Genomic DNA, 13,864 nt, shown 5'->3' with positions numbered 1-13,864 from the left:
TTCCACATAGAATTACATTCAACTTTACCCACTAGCTTACAGTTCGAACTGCTACTAGTGTGTAAAGTTTAATAATTAAACTTTTTTTTTGAGAAAGGTTGTGGGGGCGGTAGCCCAGCAGTCTGATACCATGAGCCACCACTGGCGATTTTATTTTGTTTGCCTGCCAGATTCTAACTCCCACTCCAGATAAACTGTACTGAAATGCATACAGTGGGTATGCCCCCTAACATCATTGATAGTCACTGCTTAGCTTCCCTTTCTCTGTTGGCATGAAAGCTCGGAAGGACTTGGCACCCAAACCTGCCTGTTTAGTTATCTCAGCTTAAGCTAATAGTTTGATGGCATAGAAGGTGCCCTGAAGTTTTGATAAATGGTCGGGTGTTATATCCTGCTCATATAGCTAAGGCTACTGCAGCAGTGATCATTCGAACATCTCGTGTTATGGCAAGTATCTGAAGTAGTTAACTTCATTTGATCAGCAACCTGTGGGTATCGGATCCGACCTGGATCCGAGCCGGCAGCTTTCCAAGCTAAAGATCCGAGCTCTCAGCTCCTCCTCCTTACCCATAATACCCTGCTACCTCCCCTCCAGTCCTCAGATCTCATTTGCCATGGCTTCTTGAAGCATAAGGGATGAGCTCTTGGCATTTTAGGTGAGAGGAATTTGGGAGAATTTTTGCTAAATTTATAGCGATTGTTGTGTGTGAGTGTGTGTTTTAGACCCTTAGTTAAGTTAGTTCTTTTAGTGGTAAATTAGTTTTTTTCCCTTCCCCATACTGTGTGTGTTAGGGTGTGTGCTTGAGAGTTATGGCCGAGGGCCCTAAGGCCATTTTTTTCAAAATGTGCTGAGTGTGGTCATAAGCTGTCCCCTCTGGGGGGGGAGCTCGGCCCCTTTCTTTGCACCCATCGCTCCTTCTCTTATCCACTATCGGGTTTCCGGAGCCATTGGATCAGAGTCATCTCAGAGCCGGGGAGTCGGCGCTCATAGTAGTTGCTACTTCGACGCTGGCCTTACCCTCGAGTTTATGGGGTCATCTTTCAGACCCGAGCTCTCGGGGCCGAGAGCTGAGCTTTGGATCTGCAGGGGTGAGTGTGTCTTCAGCTCCATTGCTGTCAGAGCACACTTCCCTTTCGGGTCTGATCACGTTGGCTCCGGCACCGGTCCCCATGTCGGAGACGAGGGGACTACCCTCTGACCCTGGGGAGAGTGGTTCACCTTCATCTTTCAATGTGGTGGAGAGGGTGCTGTTGAGGAGTTTGAAGTCCCCAGTCCATGCTTTGGATCCACCCTTCATTCCCTCGCATATGAGCCTGTCTTCCATCGTCCAGCCCCAGGGACAGCCTGCGTCTGCACCCCATTGGTGAGCCCTCCTCGGACAGTCCCGCTGAGGAGGTGAGGAGGTCCCTCAAAAATGAAAGTGTAAGAGGAGGCACTTGGACTACTCCCACCCCCCCCACCCCCCGAGTCCCTCACGGAGGACATGGACTTAGAGGAAGGGGAAGGTTCCCACAGGTCACCCCCCCCGAGGACGTCTCCTTTGGAGACATTATGGAGATGCCCCACATTAGAGGGGGGTGGTCAGCCCAAAAACCTTCCTCAGATGAGTCTGTGTTTCTAGAGGTGTTTGATGCAGGCCCGTCTACCTCTTGGGTGTCCCCACTGGCCGACCCCCTGGTAGACCTGATTATTACCAGGGCTTGGAAGGAGCCGGACACTGTGGAGCCAATCCCTAGGAGACCGGATAAAATCCTTAGTTCCCCCTCAGACAGCGTGGAATAAAGGTTCCCCAGTAGATGCCATGGTGGTGGCGGCCGCCACCAAGAAGGAACTTGCACAAGAAAGTTCCTCGGTCCATCCTCCTGATAAGGAATCTCAGACAATGGACTGCATTGGAAAGCGGATGTTTGCTTTAGCCACCTTTTCCATAAGGGAGCTGAATTATCTGGCACACGTCATTAGGCTTCAGTGGGATCTGATAAAAGAGTACGCTGGGTCTCCCCCAGAGTCCATGGCGGCTGAGGACAAATGAACCTTCTCAGCTCGCATGGCCTCTCTAAAGTCAATATCTAACACTTCTATGCGGCTTCTCTCCCATGCCACGGAGGGAGCAGCTGGAGCTAATGGAGCAGGGGTCGCCTTGGGGCACTTGTCTGGCTCCGTCTTTGTGACTTTGCGGAACCCTTCAAGGCATCCTTCGCGAATGCTCTCTTTGACGGTTCTATGCTATTCGGCAAAACCATCTGCAACATGCTACTCCAGAGTGAAAAAGACAGGAAGACACTGTCTGCCATCGGAATCCGCTTCTCGGCTCCTCAAAGGTCCTTCTCGAGGAACCAGAGAGGACAAAAGAATATGTGGTTCCAGAAGTCTCAGCAGTCCCATCCCGCTCTGGACCCTTCGTCCTTCAGGGGCAGGGGAGGACAAGGTGGACACCGGCCCAGAGGCAGAGGGGGGCCGAAGAATTTAGGGTCAAGAGAACCCTTCTCCGACTGACCCGCGCAGCAGCTCTGAGGGGTTTTCGAGCATCTAGCAAGTTAGGAGTCCATTACTGGGTGCTCCAAATAATATCCAGCGTTTACTCTATCCCCTTCATGAATCTTCCCCCACTAGGGAAGCACCTCCCAGATTGTCCCACCCAATCAGAGGGAGGCTGCAGCTTCAGAAATAAAAAAATTGCTAGACAAAATGGCCATCCGGCACGTCCCCCCAGAGCAGTCCGGGTTGGGCAATTACTCTAGGTTCTTTTTGGTGCCAAAAAAGACGGGGGACTTAAGGCCAATTCTCAACCTGTCAACTTTGTACCTGTTCAATGCCAAAGAGAAATTCCAGATGGTCACTCTACAATCTATTCTGCCCCTTCTGCAGGAGAACGACTGGATGTGCTCCATAGACCTCAAGGATGCGTACTACCACATTCTCATGGACAGGCGATCCAGGAGGTTTCTCCACTTTCAGCTGAGGGCCAGTCATTATCAGTTCAGTGTCCTCCCATTTGGCCTCACCACAGCCCCCAGGGTGTTCAACAAGGTCATGGCAGTTGTGGAGGCCCACCTGAGACTTCAGGGAATTCTGGTCTTTCCGTACCTGGACGACTGGCTCCTCACCGCCCCCACCAGGCATCTACTTTGTTCTGCCAGGGATTTTTCTTTACTCTTGGCCCATCACCTAGGCATCACCATAAATCTCAGGAAGTCATCTCTTCTTCCTGTTCAGGTTCTGGATTTCATAGGGGCCAAGATAGACACACACCAGTCCAAGGCCTTTCTGACAGCGGACAGGCTACGCACCTTGTCACTTCATGTGATAGCACTTCTGCAGTCCCCAGCCCCACCCGCAGAATGAGTCCTGAGAGCCCTAGGATCCATGGCGGCAGCCATCAGCCTTTCGCCTCTTGCCTGTCTGGATGAGAGTCCTTCAGTGGACCCTTCAGATCAAATGGTCCCTCCTCCTACATCCAATGGATTCACCGATTCCCCTAAGCAGGGTTTGCAGGGACTCCCTCCTTTGGTGGCTTCATTCTTGAGAACTTCGGGAAGAGAGACCATTCATGATGCCTCAACCCCAAGCCATGGTGACCACGAACGCTTCTTGCCTTGGTTGGTGGGGCATTGCATGGGCAGAACCGTCCAAGGCACGTGGACCCCTATAGAGACCGTTCTACATATCAATGTTCTGGAGATGAGGGCGGTGCTTTTAGCATTGCAAGCCCTTTAGGACCTTCTTCCTCCAGGGACTAATGCAATTCAGACAGACAACATGGTGGTGGTCTGGTACATCAACAAACAGGGAGGAACCAGGTCTTACCCTCTTTGTCGAGAGGCCATGAGAGTTTGGGAATGGGTGATTTCCACCAACCATTTTCTGATAGCAAGTACATTCCGGGTCGGTCCAACATTCTAGCGGACAAGCTGAGACGTTCTATCCTCACACCTTACGAGTGGTCTCTAAACCCCTTAGTATCGAAACAGATCTTCCACAGATGGGGTCAGCCTTGCTGAGATCTCTTCGCATCTCCTTCAAATGCGAAGTGCAGCAAATTTTCTGCTTTAATTCACCTACTGGGGGAGAGTCCCAGAGACGCTCTAGTTCATGCTTGGCCACCCGGTCTTCTTTACGCTTATCCTCCTCTCCCGCTAATGATGAAATTTCAACAGAAAGCTCGTCGGTTGGGGAGCAAAATAATCCTCATAGCCCCATTCTGGGCTCATCAGATCTGGTTCCCGTATCTGCGGTCTCACATTATAGCTCCTCCTTGGGTCTTAGATCCCATTCCGAATCTGATTTCTCATCCTTTGGGATTGCAATCTCTGAATCTGGATGACATCAAGCTCACGGCTTGGTTGATCCAGTTCCACTAGTAGCTAGGACTCTCAGTATCTCGTCTCTCGTAAAATCTATCCTAGTAGCAGCACATAAGCCCTGTACCAGGAAGATCTGCAAGAGTAAATGGAAGTGTTTTTCCATCTAGGCCAAACATATGGATTTGGACCCTTTTACGGCTCCCATTCCAGCAGTTCTTGAATTTCTGTCCCACATTTTTCATCAAGGGGCCAGTTCTTCTACTGTGAAGGTTCAGATGGCGGCCATTTCTCATTTCCACATTGGGGACAACCTTGGACCCTTGGCTTTCTCTAAGATATGCAAGACCTTCTTGAAAGGCACCTTTTTGTTAAGACCTCCGGTCAAGAATGAGGTTCCTCCATGGGACTTAACTTTAGTTCTTCAGGCTCTAACTGGCCCACCTTTTGAACCTGCAGCTTTTGTTGACTTAAAATTCTTATCTTGGAAAACTGCCTTCTTGATTGCAATTACTTCAACTAGAAGGGTATCTGAATTTCAAGCCCTTTGTACAAAACCCCCGTATCTGGTCTTCCATAAGGACAGAGTATCTTTCAGGACTAATCCTTCATTCTTGCCTAAAGTGGCCTCCGAGGCCAATATCAATCAAGCCATAAATTTGCCTGTTTTCTTCCCCAACTTTCAAAACAAAGGGGAATACAGACTGCACTTGTTAGATGTGCACAGACAGTTGCAATTTTATTTGCACAAGACAGCTGCTTCCCGCAAATCAGAGCAACTTTTCATTTCCCTCGCTAAGCCATTCTTAGGCAAGCCAGTTACGAAAGTTACCTTAGCTAGATGGATATCCCACTGCATCTTACACGCATATAAAGCTTCCGGTCGGCCAGAACCCTTAGGGGTTCATGCTCACTCTACCCGTTCTATGGCTACCTCTGCAGCATTTTGGTCAAGAGTTCCCTTAGATGACATCTGTTCAGCGGCTACTTGGGCCTCTTCTCATACCTCCATTTCACACTACAAGCTGGATCTGATATCCAGAGGGATGGCAGCCTTTGGCTCTGCAGCGCTCCGGAATATTCTTCCTTGAGGACCGTCCAGGTTTTTTGTAGCTGGGGACTCTGTCCCACAGGCTGCTGATCAAATGAAGTTAACTACTTCAGATAAAGTTGTTATGTACTCACCATAACGTTCCATCTGAGTAGGTAACTTAATTTGTCAGCAACTGACCCCCCCCTCCTTCCCCCTAACCTGTTTCGCGGTCATAGTTATGACGGAATGTCTTCCTTCTGTTAGGCATCAGGTTAGAGTTTCTCCTTTTGAGTATGGTTTGGCTGTTTGTTGCTTGATAAATTGGCAAACTCGATCTGAGGACTGGAGGGAGGTAGCAGGGTATTATGGGTAAGGGGGAGGAGCTGAGAGCTCAGATCTTTAGCTTGGAAAGCTGCCAGCTCGGATCCAGGTCGGATCCGATACCCACAGGTTGCTGACAAATGAAGTTACCTACTCAGATGGAACGTTATGGTGAGTACATAACTTCTTTTTACTTACTGCACTTTGTGCTTAAACGTTTTTGATTTTTTTTTCCTATAAACTCTTTACTTCTTAAGAGCATTTATACTCATGTGAATATATGTCTGCACAATAAGCTTATAACAAAGAGAGAGAATCAAAATGCAGTCATTAGTTTACACAGTAACCTAGAATACAGTCCTGCAAAATTTTAAAAAGTTTAAAAAGGGCAAGTATACAAATAGCTATGCTTTTGCAATACCTAAGTATAAATTCTGGTTTAAGTGAGCTACTAAAACACAAGCTTTTGGAATTATTTTGTAATGGCTAGGTAGTAAGAGTTAGGAAATTATTCTTAACTATTTTGAAAGCTATAGCATATGCATGAATACCAACAACTAAACACACACACAAAACAGAATCATTAGAATAGATAAACTATATAAAACTATAAAAAGAGGAATACACAGAGAGACATACAAAAATGGTTAGTAATGAAAACAGAAATGCATTAAGAAAAGCAGTAACATTAAAAGGTACACAGATAAAATTAGATAAACCGAGGGAGAAAGGGGTAGGGGATAATCAGGACTTCAAACAAACTCTCTCTCTCTACTTACCTTTGTAAGTTCTTGGGCATTTGCAAGATTATCAACGGCAATGGCCAAAAAAACATTCAGCAGTGTATCTGTTTCACAGCCGGTTAAGAAAATGCATATCACCCAACTTGTATAACTGTACTTAACAACTTGTTTGAAACAGTTATGCCGTGGCAATCATCAGTGTTTGATTGGATAACTATTTTTTTTTTAATTAAACAACTTTTTCAAAATTATGAACAGATACAAATATTAAACCATAGCACTTGACTACTCAGTCTATCTGTTGCTGATATACTGTGCTCAGGGTAAATGTCCATGGGTTAGGGATTTTAAAACAAGCATCAAGCTCAGACCCTAAGATACTTACTTACACACATGCTTCTTTTGATGCATTTTGGCATGGAGTATGAATTACATAGTAAAGCTTTTGTATCACTTAAGATAAACAACTCTTTCAAGATATAATGTCTGCTTTTTTCATAGATAATTCAGTAATAACCAGAATTTCAGCAATTCAGCAAAATTGAAGCAGGAGTAAATAAAACAAGAAAATGGGAACTCTGAAGTATTCTGACAGCCTTTGATGTGAAAATCTAGACAAGGGAGAGAACACTGAAATATTGGACCAGTTTGTTGCTAGTGAGAACAGAAGTGAAGACAGTGTGAGGGCAGTCATGTCTGTGTGAATCTGAAACCCATCAGCTGATGCAAAGGCTTCTGAGTTTTTAGGGCCTGTTAACCCTTTTAACCTTAAACCTAGTGAAAACAAATCACAGATACATTATTTTATTTCATAAGAGAAAGCTAACTGAATCTATTAATAAGTCTGTGGTTGACTTAGGAAAATTAGACCTAAAATATAGTTTTACAAAATATTATAAAAAGTGCCAAGTGATTGCACTCGGCATAGATTTTAGTGATTACTCCATACAAAAAAGGGTGTTATCAGAATTTGATTTAAATTCTGAAAATGCTTTAAAGATTATCTTGGTAACAGAAATAGCAAACATATATTATACAAGTTTTGTAACTAAGACAGACTGTTGAACATGTGGCAGTATATATAGGAAGTAAGAGAACAATATAAACAACAAAGTTATTTTATATTATGGGTGCTGTAGCAAAGCATACACCCACAGAATATAATTTTAAGCAAGAAAAACGTCATGCCTGTTGTAGAATTTGTCCTGTAGCAAAGTTCTGTAGAAAAAAGAAAAAGTATGTTAGGAATTCATTTAAAAGAGAAGAACTAACAGAAATAAAGAGCAAAACTTTCGTGAGCACAGTGTGAATTTGCAAGTAATCAATCAAGTTCCTCGTAGAAATAAAACTAGATTGGAACCATGTAAACTATTAAGGTTCATAATAGGTACATAAACGGGGGTGAAATACACAGAAGTCAGTAACACAGTTTTACAGCGCCATGTATCGACTGCATATCACCCTATTCTTCTAAAGGTAACTATAAGACTGACTTTAACTAACTTAGGAATCTGTGAAATAATATCCACAAAACTGATGATAATCAGCATAGCTTACTCCAACATAATGAATATTTCTAAACGATTTGTGGACAAATCTATTTCCAATTGCTTTCCACTCTCCTGTCCTACTCTACATTTCCTCCCTATTTCACAGTCCCTGCCTTCTAACATAATTACTTTTGAACAGGTCCTAAATGCTCTCCCCAAAACTAAAAACACTACAACTTCAGTGTTCCTGTCTAAACCTATTCAGTGCTATCAAACCACTGGTTACATGTCTAAAACTTGGAGAACAACCACTGTGGTACCCCTACACAAGTGTGGCCTCATCCCTGACACTGAAAATTATTTTCAGTTACTCTTAACTTGTAGTGTTTGCAAAGTGGAGCATATCATTGTGAAACTCATAAATAAAAAGACTGGTAGTCTCTAGTCTTTTAAATCAAACAAGTTTGGCTTTGTAAAGGTTAGGTCTTGTCTACTGAATAATGTGGACTTTGAGTAGCTGAATGAATTACTGAGTAATGGTTAGTCAGCTCACATTGACCATTAGTCAGTGTGTACTGACTGACCATTACTCAGATCAGTTTGTCAGTCGGTACACACTGCTTACTCAGATCTACCAAATCCCTTTTACACAATCCTACATTTTGGTACCACTGAAAAGATGACTCACTTGAATATTAAACCCTATAAAACAGACGATTACAAATTGACTCAGTAACACAGCATGCACGTGGCACACTTTCCTCTAATTCTTGGTGCTAGTGGCTTCCCACAGGGCTCTGCATTAGGTCACCTTCTCTTTGGCATTTACTTCTTTGAACTGTGGTGGACTGGAACTCAAAGTATGGCTTGGCATATACACATAAAACACTGTACTGCAATATGTCAATTCACCTCACTACTTCATAAAGACATCATGAAAACATGGCTTACTGAGGCAATAACAGAACTTGACAATGTTAGCTGCATATATCAGTAATTAGTAATGGACTAAAATAAATGAGGTTTGGCAACAAACCAAGTTATCCCGGGACATCTTCAAGAGGGGTTAGACTGATATTAATGGGAGCTAAGTGGGTTGGGGAGGTGAAAGAGCTAAATGGAGGGAGGGATGATTGGGAGGAAATGAGGTAAGGGTGGGGAGGGGCTTAATGGGTTAAGACAAGTGTAGCTGGGAAAGTAATCACATTTTGGTGTGAACTTGCTACCCACCCACTCTCCCTTTTTGTTGGTGGGGAACGGGGTAGGCAGAGAAGAGGGACAGGCTTGCCCTCTTCTGTTCTCCCTCGGGGGTCTGGATGTTCATTTCAAGGATTTGGGGGAAAGCAAAATGAGCAGCTGGAGGAAGTTTGCTGAGTAGATAAGCAAGCAAAGGTAAGGATGCTGCTGATTTAGTTGGAAGGTAATTCAATGAATGGTGTATGAAGTGAGATGGGGACGCAGCTTCATAAATAAAGTAAGCAAGTAGAGGTATGGACGCTGTTTACTGGGTCAGGATGAGTAAGGTCATGTCATCCTGATTTGGTTGGATGGGTAATTCAATAAATGGGATATGAAGTGAGTCTTGGATCCTGCTTCATAAGTAAAGTAAGCAAGCACAGATATGGACGCTGCTTACTGGGGCAGGATGAGTAGGGTTCACTGTCCTGATTAACATTACAAGGATGTTTATGCTGTGTTTAGAATCAACTATACTATGTCATTTGTAATTAATAAATTTGGTGATCAATGCTATGTTATGAAAGTTTTAATAAAGGTCTTCAAATGTCATTCAAAGTGATATGTTTATTGAAGGGGAACAGGACAACACAATTTTAACAAATAAATGACGCCATGAGATCTTCTTTGGTAATAATATGTCTGCTTAACTGCAGTACAAAGAGATATTTCTCATTTTCTTTAGCTGTATTAAATTCCTTTTTAATTGTTCTACCTGTTTCATGCCTAAGTGTAGTACTTATTTTACTGCTCCCAACAACTGGGAGCAATTTTACATTAATTTTCAGAAATTTCGTTAAGTCAGACTCCCAGATATTCATACTCCAAGGCATTTAATTCAGCATAATGAAGGATACAATTACCAAACAAAGTCAGAATGATAAAGTATACTGAAGAGAACATGCCTTTCTTCACTCCTCCATGGGCTTCAATCCCATGGTACATAACTGCATTCCAGTCCTCACCAGTCAGGATCTGTATGGTTCAGCAAAGAAAACAGATAGATATTAAGAATGACATCATCAATATGAAATATACTGGATAGAAATTTGCATGTAATTGCATCATCAATGGATAAATGCTAAAGCAAATCCCCTTGCTGTGAGGTATGGGGTGATATGCTTATTAAAATTATTTAGAAGAATAGCAACATGCTTTGGTATCTCAGTGGTTATTCATAACAGCACAACTTTTCACAACTATATTCTGTGGCAAAATTCGGATTAGTAAAATCTACTTCAAGTTTACTACTTACAATTGGTTGACGTCAGTAGTGGCCTTATGCTAAAACTACTGTAACAACTCATACAGAAAAAACAGACACACACTTAAAACAAATGCACATCTAGGCATAGACATCATATTGAGAAAACAGGCATACACATACATACACACAACTGTAACATAGTTCTTAGGTAAGCCTCTATACCACCAAGGCTTCAGGAATACTATCATCCTAAAAATACATTTTCTAACTTTAAACCTATCATGCAAATACTAGCTTCCATGTTTTATAGGAATGACTTGGTCTTCAAGTCAGCATATTTGCAACGACTTAATATAATTAAAACATTTTATGGAACAGAGTTTTAAACCCTACAATCATGTGATCGATTTAACACATTCCTCTTACTTAAGCAGCAGAGAAGCACAATGAGTTGTGATACTATAAAGTCTAATGGAAAACATACCTGAAATACTGTAAGGATTGCTGCAGGGAAGGTATCAAAATTAGTAGTGGGTGTTTCATCTTTAAAATTAAATCTACAAAAAATATAGAGAGAGGGATAGTTACTCTCAACCAAAAAGCAACATCAGAGTCAAAACTTTCCCAGTTAGTATCCTGCAAGCATGCAGTTCTGTAATTTGACTTTTATAATACGTTCCTCTGGCTGAGTCACAAAAAGGCCAAGGTTCATTGAGCAAAACACTCTATGGGGCTGGAACTAGGATTAACAAAAAAACCTTCTGCCACCACAACTGCTTACTGTGAACAGACAGCACTTTTTAAGTCTATAATCTGACATGCAGACTTAAGCAAATGTCACTTTTAATCTTCTCTCAAGACTTTGGGAATGCAGTACACATTTTACATTTACAGAGCAATGGTTAACAGAAAATCATTTATAGAACATACACTTCTTATAGCTATCCCTTGCTATACATACAGCAGTCCATAAACATATTTGCATATAACCTCATCCATTACTGTAGTGGCACAGGACAGTGTTTAATCCATGGCAACACTATATGAGAAAATATATCAGTCTAACACTTCAGTCATCTGCATCTAAAAAACAACTCAAAAAGATGTGTAACAGCAAAAGTTATCATTAATGCTGCATAATCTCCCACTGAGCTGAGAACAGTGACTCATGCTTGAACCTTCTTTTTTATCTAAGTGAACATGTTGCAAAAGTGCAGCTGATGAGTTAAACTGCAGGATACAGGTGTTACAGCCTCTTGCAGACAGACATGCACCACTCAAATACTGAATGCACAGACAGCATTGACTACACACAGTCCTGTGATTAATTTTATGGATCTCAATGCTTTTCATGTGTTACTGGTATAACGAATCTGCAGATTACTGAAATGTGTGGGGGGCTGATGCAATGAAAAAAGGTGTAAAAATTCATAAGAGATTTCCAGTAGATGCTGGGGGGATGAGTTCAGCATAGTGGTTAAAGTCTATGCATCAGACACAAGGTACAGTGTTTGATTCTGACCACAGGATGTTGGCTAGGCTTAAAAATGACCCTTCAGGGCAGTTAAGCCTAGTATTTGCCTATGAACCTATGAATCATCAGGCTGCAAAGACTGAAAGTGCCTACTCATTAGGATTACAACATTAAACAGCAGGATTAAAAAAAAAACATGTAGTGTCTTCTCTATCTCAGATATAACAGGAATTCACATAGATAACCAAACTGTAGCCGTAGTACTCCCAGACAACAAAATAAGCAGCAGATTAAATATAATTTAAAATGAAAAACTTCCATATGTGTATAAAAGGTGAAAACTAAACTTTAATATAATATACATACACATTACATTTACATGTTACACTAAACACTTTTGTCCACAACTCTCTGGACTTCCGCAGAATGTGCCCACAGGTGTTCAAATCTTATTTAAAAACCATTTGATGACAATCATCCATTAAACAATAAAACAATTATTTAGATTGATAGTCTTTGATGTTTAAAAACCTTGTTATTTTCACATATAATAACCACATACAGTATGAATGGCTTTAAAAAACATTTAAAAACATTTGCAAAATTAATAAAATTCAACTTGTAAAAGAAACATACTTTATGTTTATATTATATTCACAACTTGGCAGCCATAATTCTAAGAAAAGGCTGAATCGAGACATGCTCATTTAAACCAGGTTTGACCGAAGCATCCAATTTGATCTGCCAGAGCAATTCCCTGTACTCTAGCCTATTTTCCTAATACTCACCACCCCCCAGCATTTGGCTGTACAATTCCTAAAATACCAAATTCAAACTTCATGAAACCATCACATGTCAATGAATATTTATACAAAGCATTAATAAGTTTGCCATTTTTATGTCATATAAATGTTCATATATTCTTTTGGCCAATTTCCTTTCTGTTTCCCTATATATTAAGACTGACACAAGTTACAGACAGCTATATATACTAACCCTTTTGTGTCACAATTTCATTTTTCTAATGTAATTTCAGTGCAATAAATTATTTTGGGAATAAAAAACTTCTTTACCAAAATATAATAGCAGTACCTACATCTACCACACTTAGTGGTATCCGTTGATACAACGTCCTTCCCTCTCTCCAAAATATCTTTAATATTAGTATCTACCTTATGTATAAACAGAGGAGCTTCTCCAAGAAAATTAAATACTTCCTCATTATTCAAAATGTCTTAATTATTCAAAATAATATTTCTAACCGGTTTACTAAATCCATTAAACTTAATGGCCATAGCATTTTGGAAAGTGTTCTTGGTGGAACAATTCATAATGAACAAGGAACTGTGTTCATCCCTAATAGATGTTCATAAAATAAGTGCATATTATTTACCCCCTATTCTCAATCCCCTAAAATTTGAATGCACATAATAGGTTAAGTGGATAACTTCTTTCAATATACCTGTCAGACTTATTTTCTAATTCCTGCAGAAAAGTATCATCCTTTAAGCCCATCCTAGCTGCACTAACAAAGTGTCCTTTAACCAGGTTCTTCTTATAGAACCATGGATGGTAACTATCAAAAAACAAATAGAATTAGAAAAAAAGTCTCCTTCTTATATATGGATGAAACAAACTCTGTGTTCTCCACAGTTAAATGTTCATCAAAATAATGGGTCATTTGAGAACTATGTTGGAGGGTAAATCTTAAAAATGTATTAATACCCATAATATATTCCAAAACATTGCCCATATCTTCCAAACTATCTTTCCAAGTTTAAAAAGTAACATCCAAAAATGTGCTTTAAAAAGACCAAAAATTGGTATAAGTTGTTCTAAATATACATGGCTTTTCCTTAGTAAGCATAACTAGGCTTGCAAAAATGGGGGTGCATGCCATACCCATCACAACACCATTTGCTTGTCTGCATAATTTGCCCTCAAAAACTAAAAAAATTATTCCATAGGACTAACTCCATCAAGTCCACCAAAAATCTTACTTCTCTTGCCTTCAAGGCTTTAAAATCAACCAGAGTTTCTTCAAAAAATCCCATAACC

The 13,864-nt window shown here is 41.2% G+C and overlaps 1 protein-coding gene across 1 annotated transcript in view; it reads right to left on the bottom strand.

The window, feature by feature from the left end:
- Positions 1-13,864, bottom strand: part of CACNA1B (calcium voltage-gated channel subunit alpha1 B) — a 3,578,581-nt gene that overhangs the window by 1,356,827 nt on the left and 2,207,890 nt on the right. The window contains exons 16-18 of the mRNA XM_044058770.1: positions 10,817-10,889; positions 9,983-10,100; positions 6,436-6,503 (exon numbers count right to left, since the gene is read on the bottom strand). Coding sequence (XP_043914705.1) covers positions 6,436-6,503; positions 9,983-10,100; positions 10,817-10,889 — 259 coding nt within the window. The remainder of the gene's footprint in view (positions 1-6,435; positions 6,504-9,982; positions 10,101-10,816; positions 10,890-13,864) is intronic.

Source organism: Protopterus annectens, chromosome 16.part0 (assembly GCF_019279795.1).
Source record: "Protopterus annectens isolate FY-2018-M chromosome 16.part0, PAN1.0, whole genome shotgun sequence".
NCBI classification, from domain to species: Eukaryota; Metazoa; Chordata; order Ceratodontiformes; family Protopteridae; genus Protopterus; species Protopterus annectens.
This window is presented reverse-complemented; position numbering and strand designations above follow the sequence as displayed.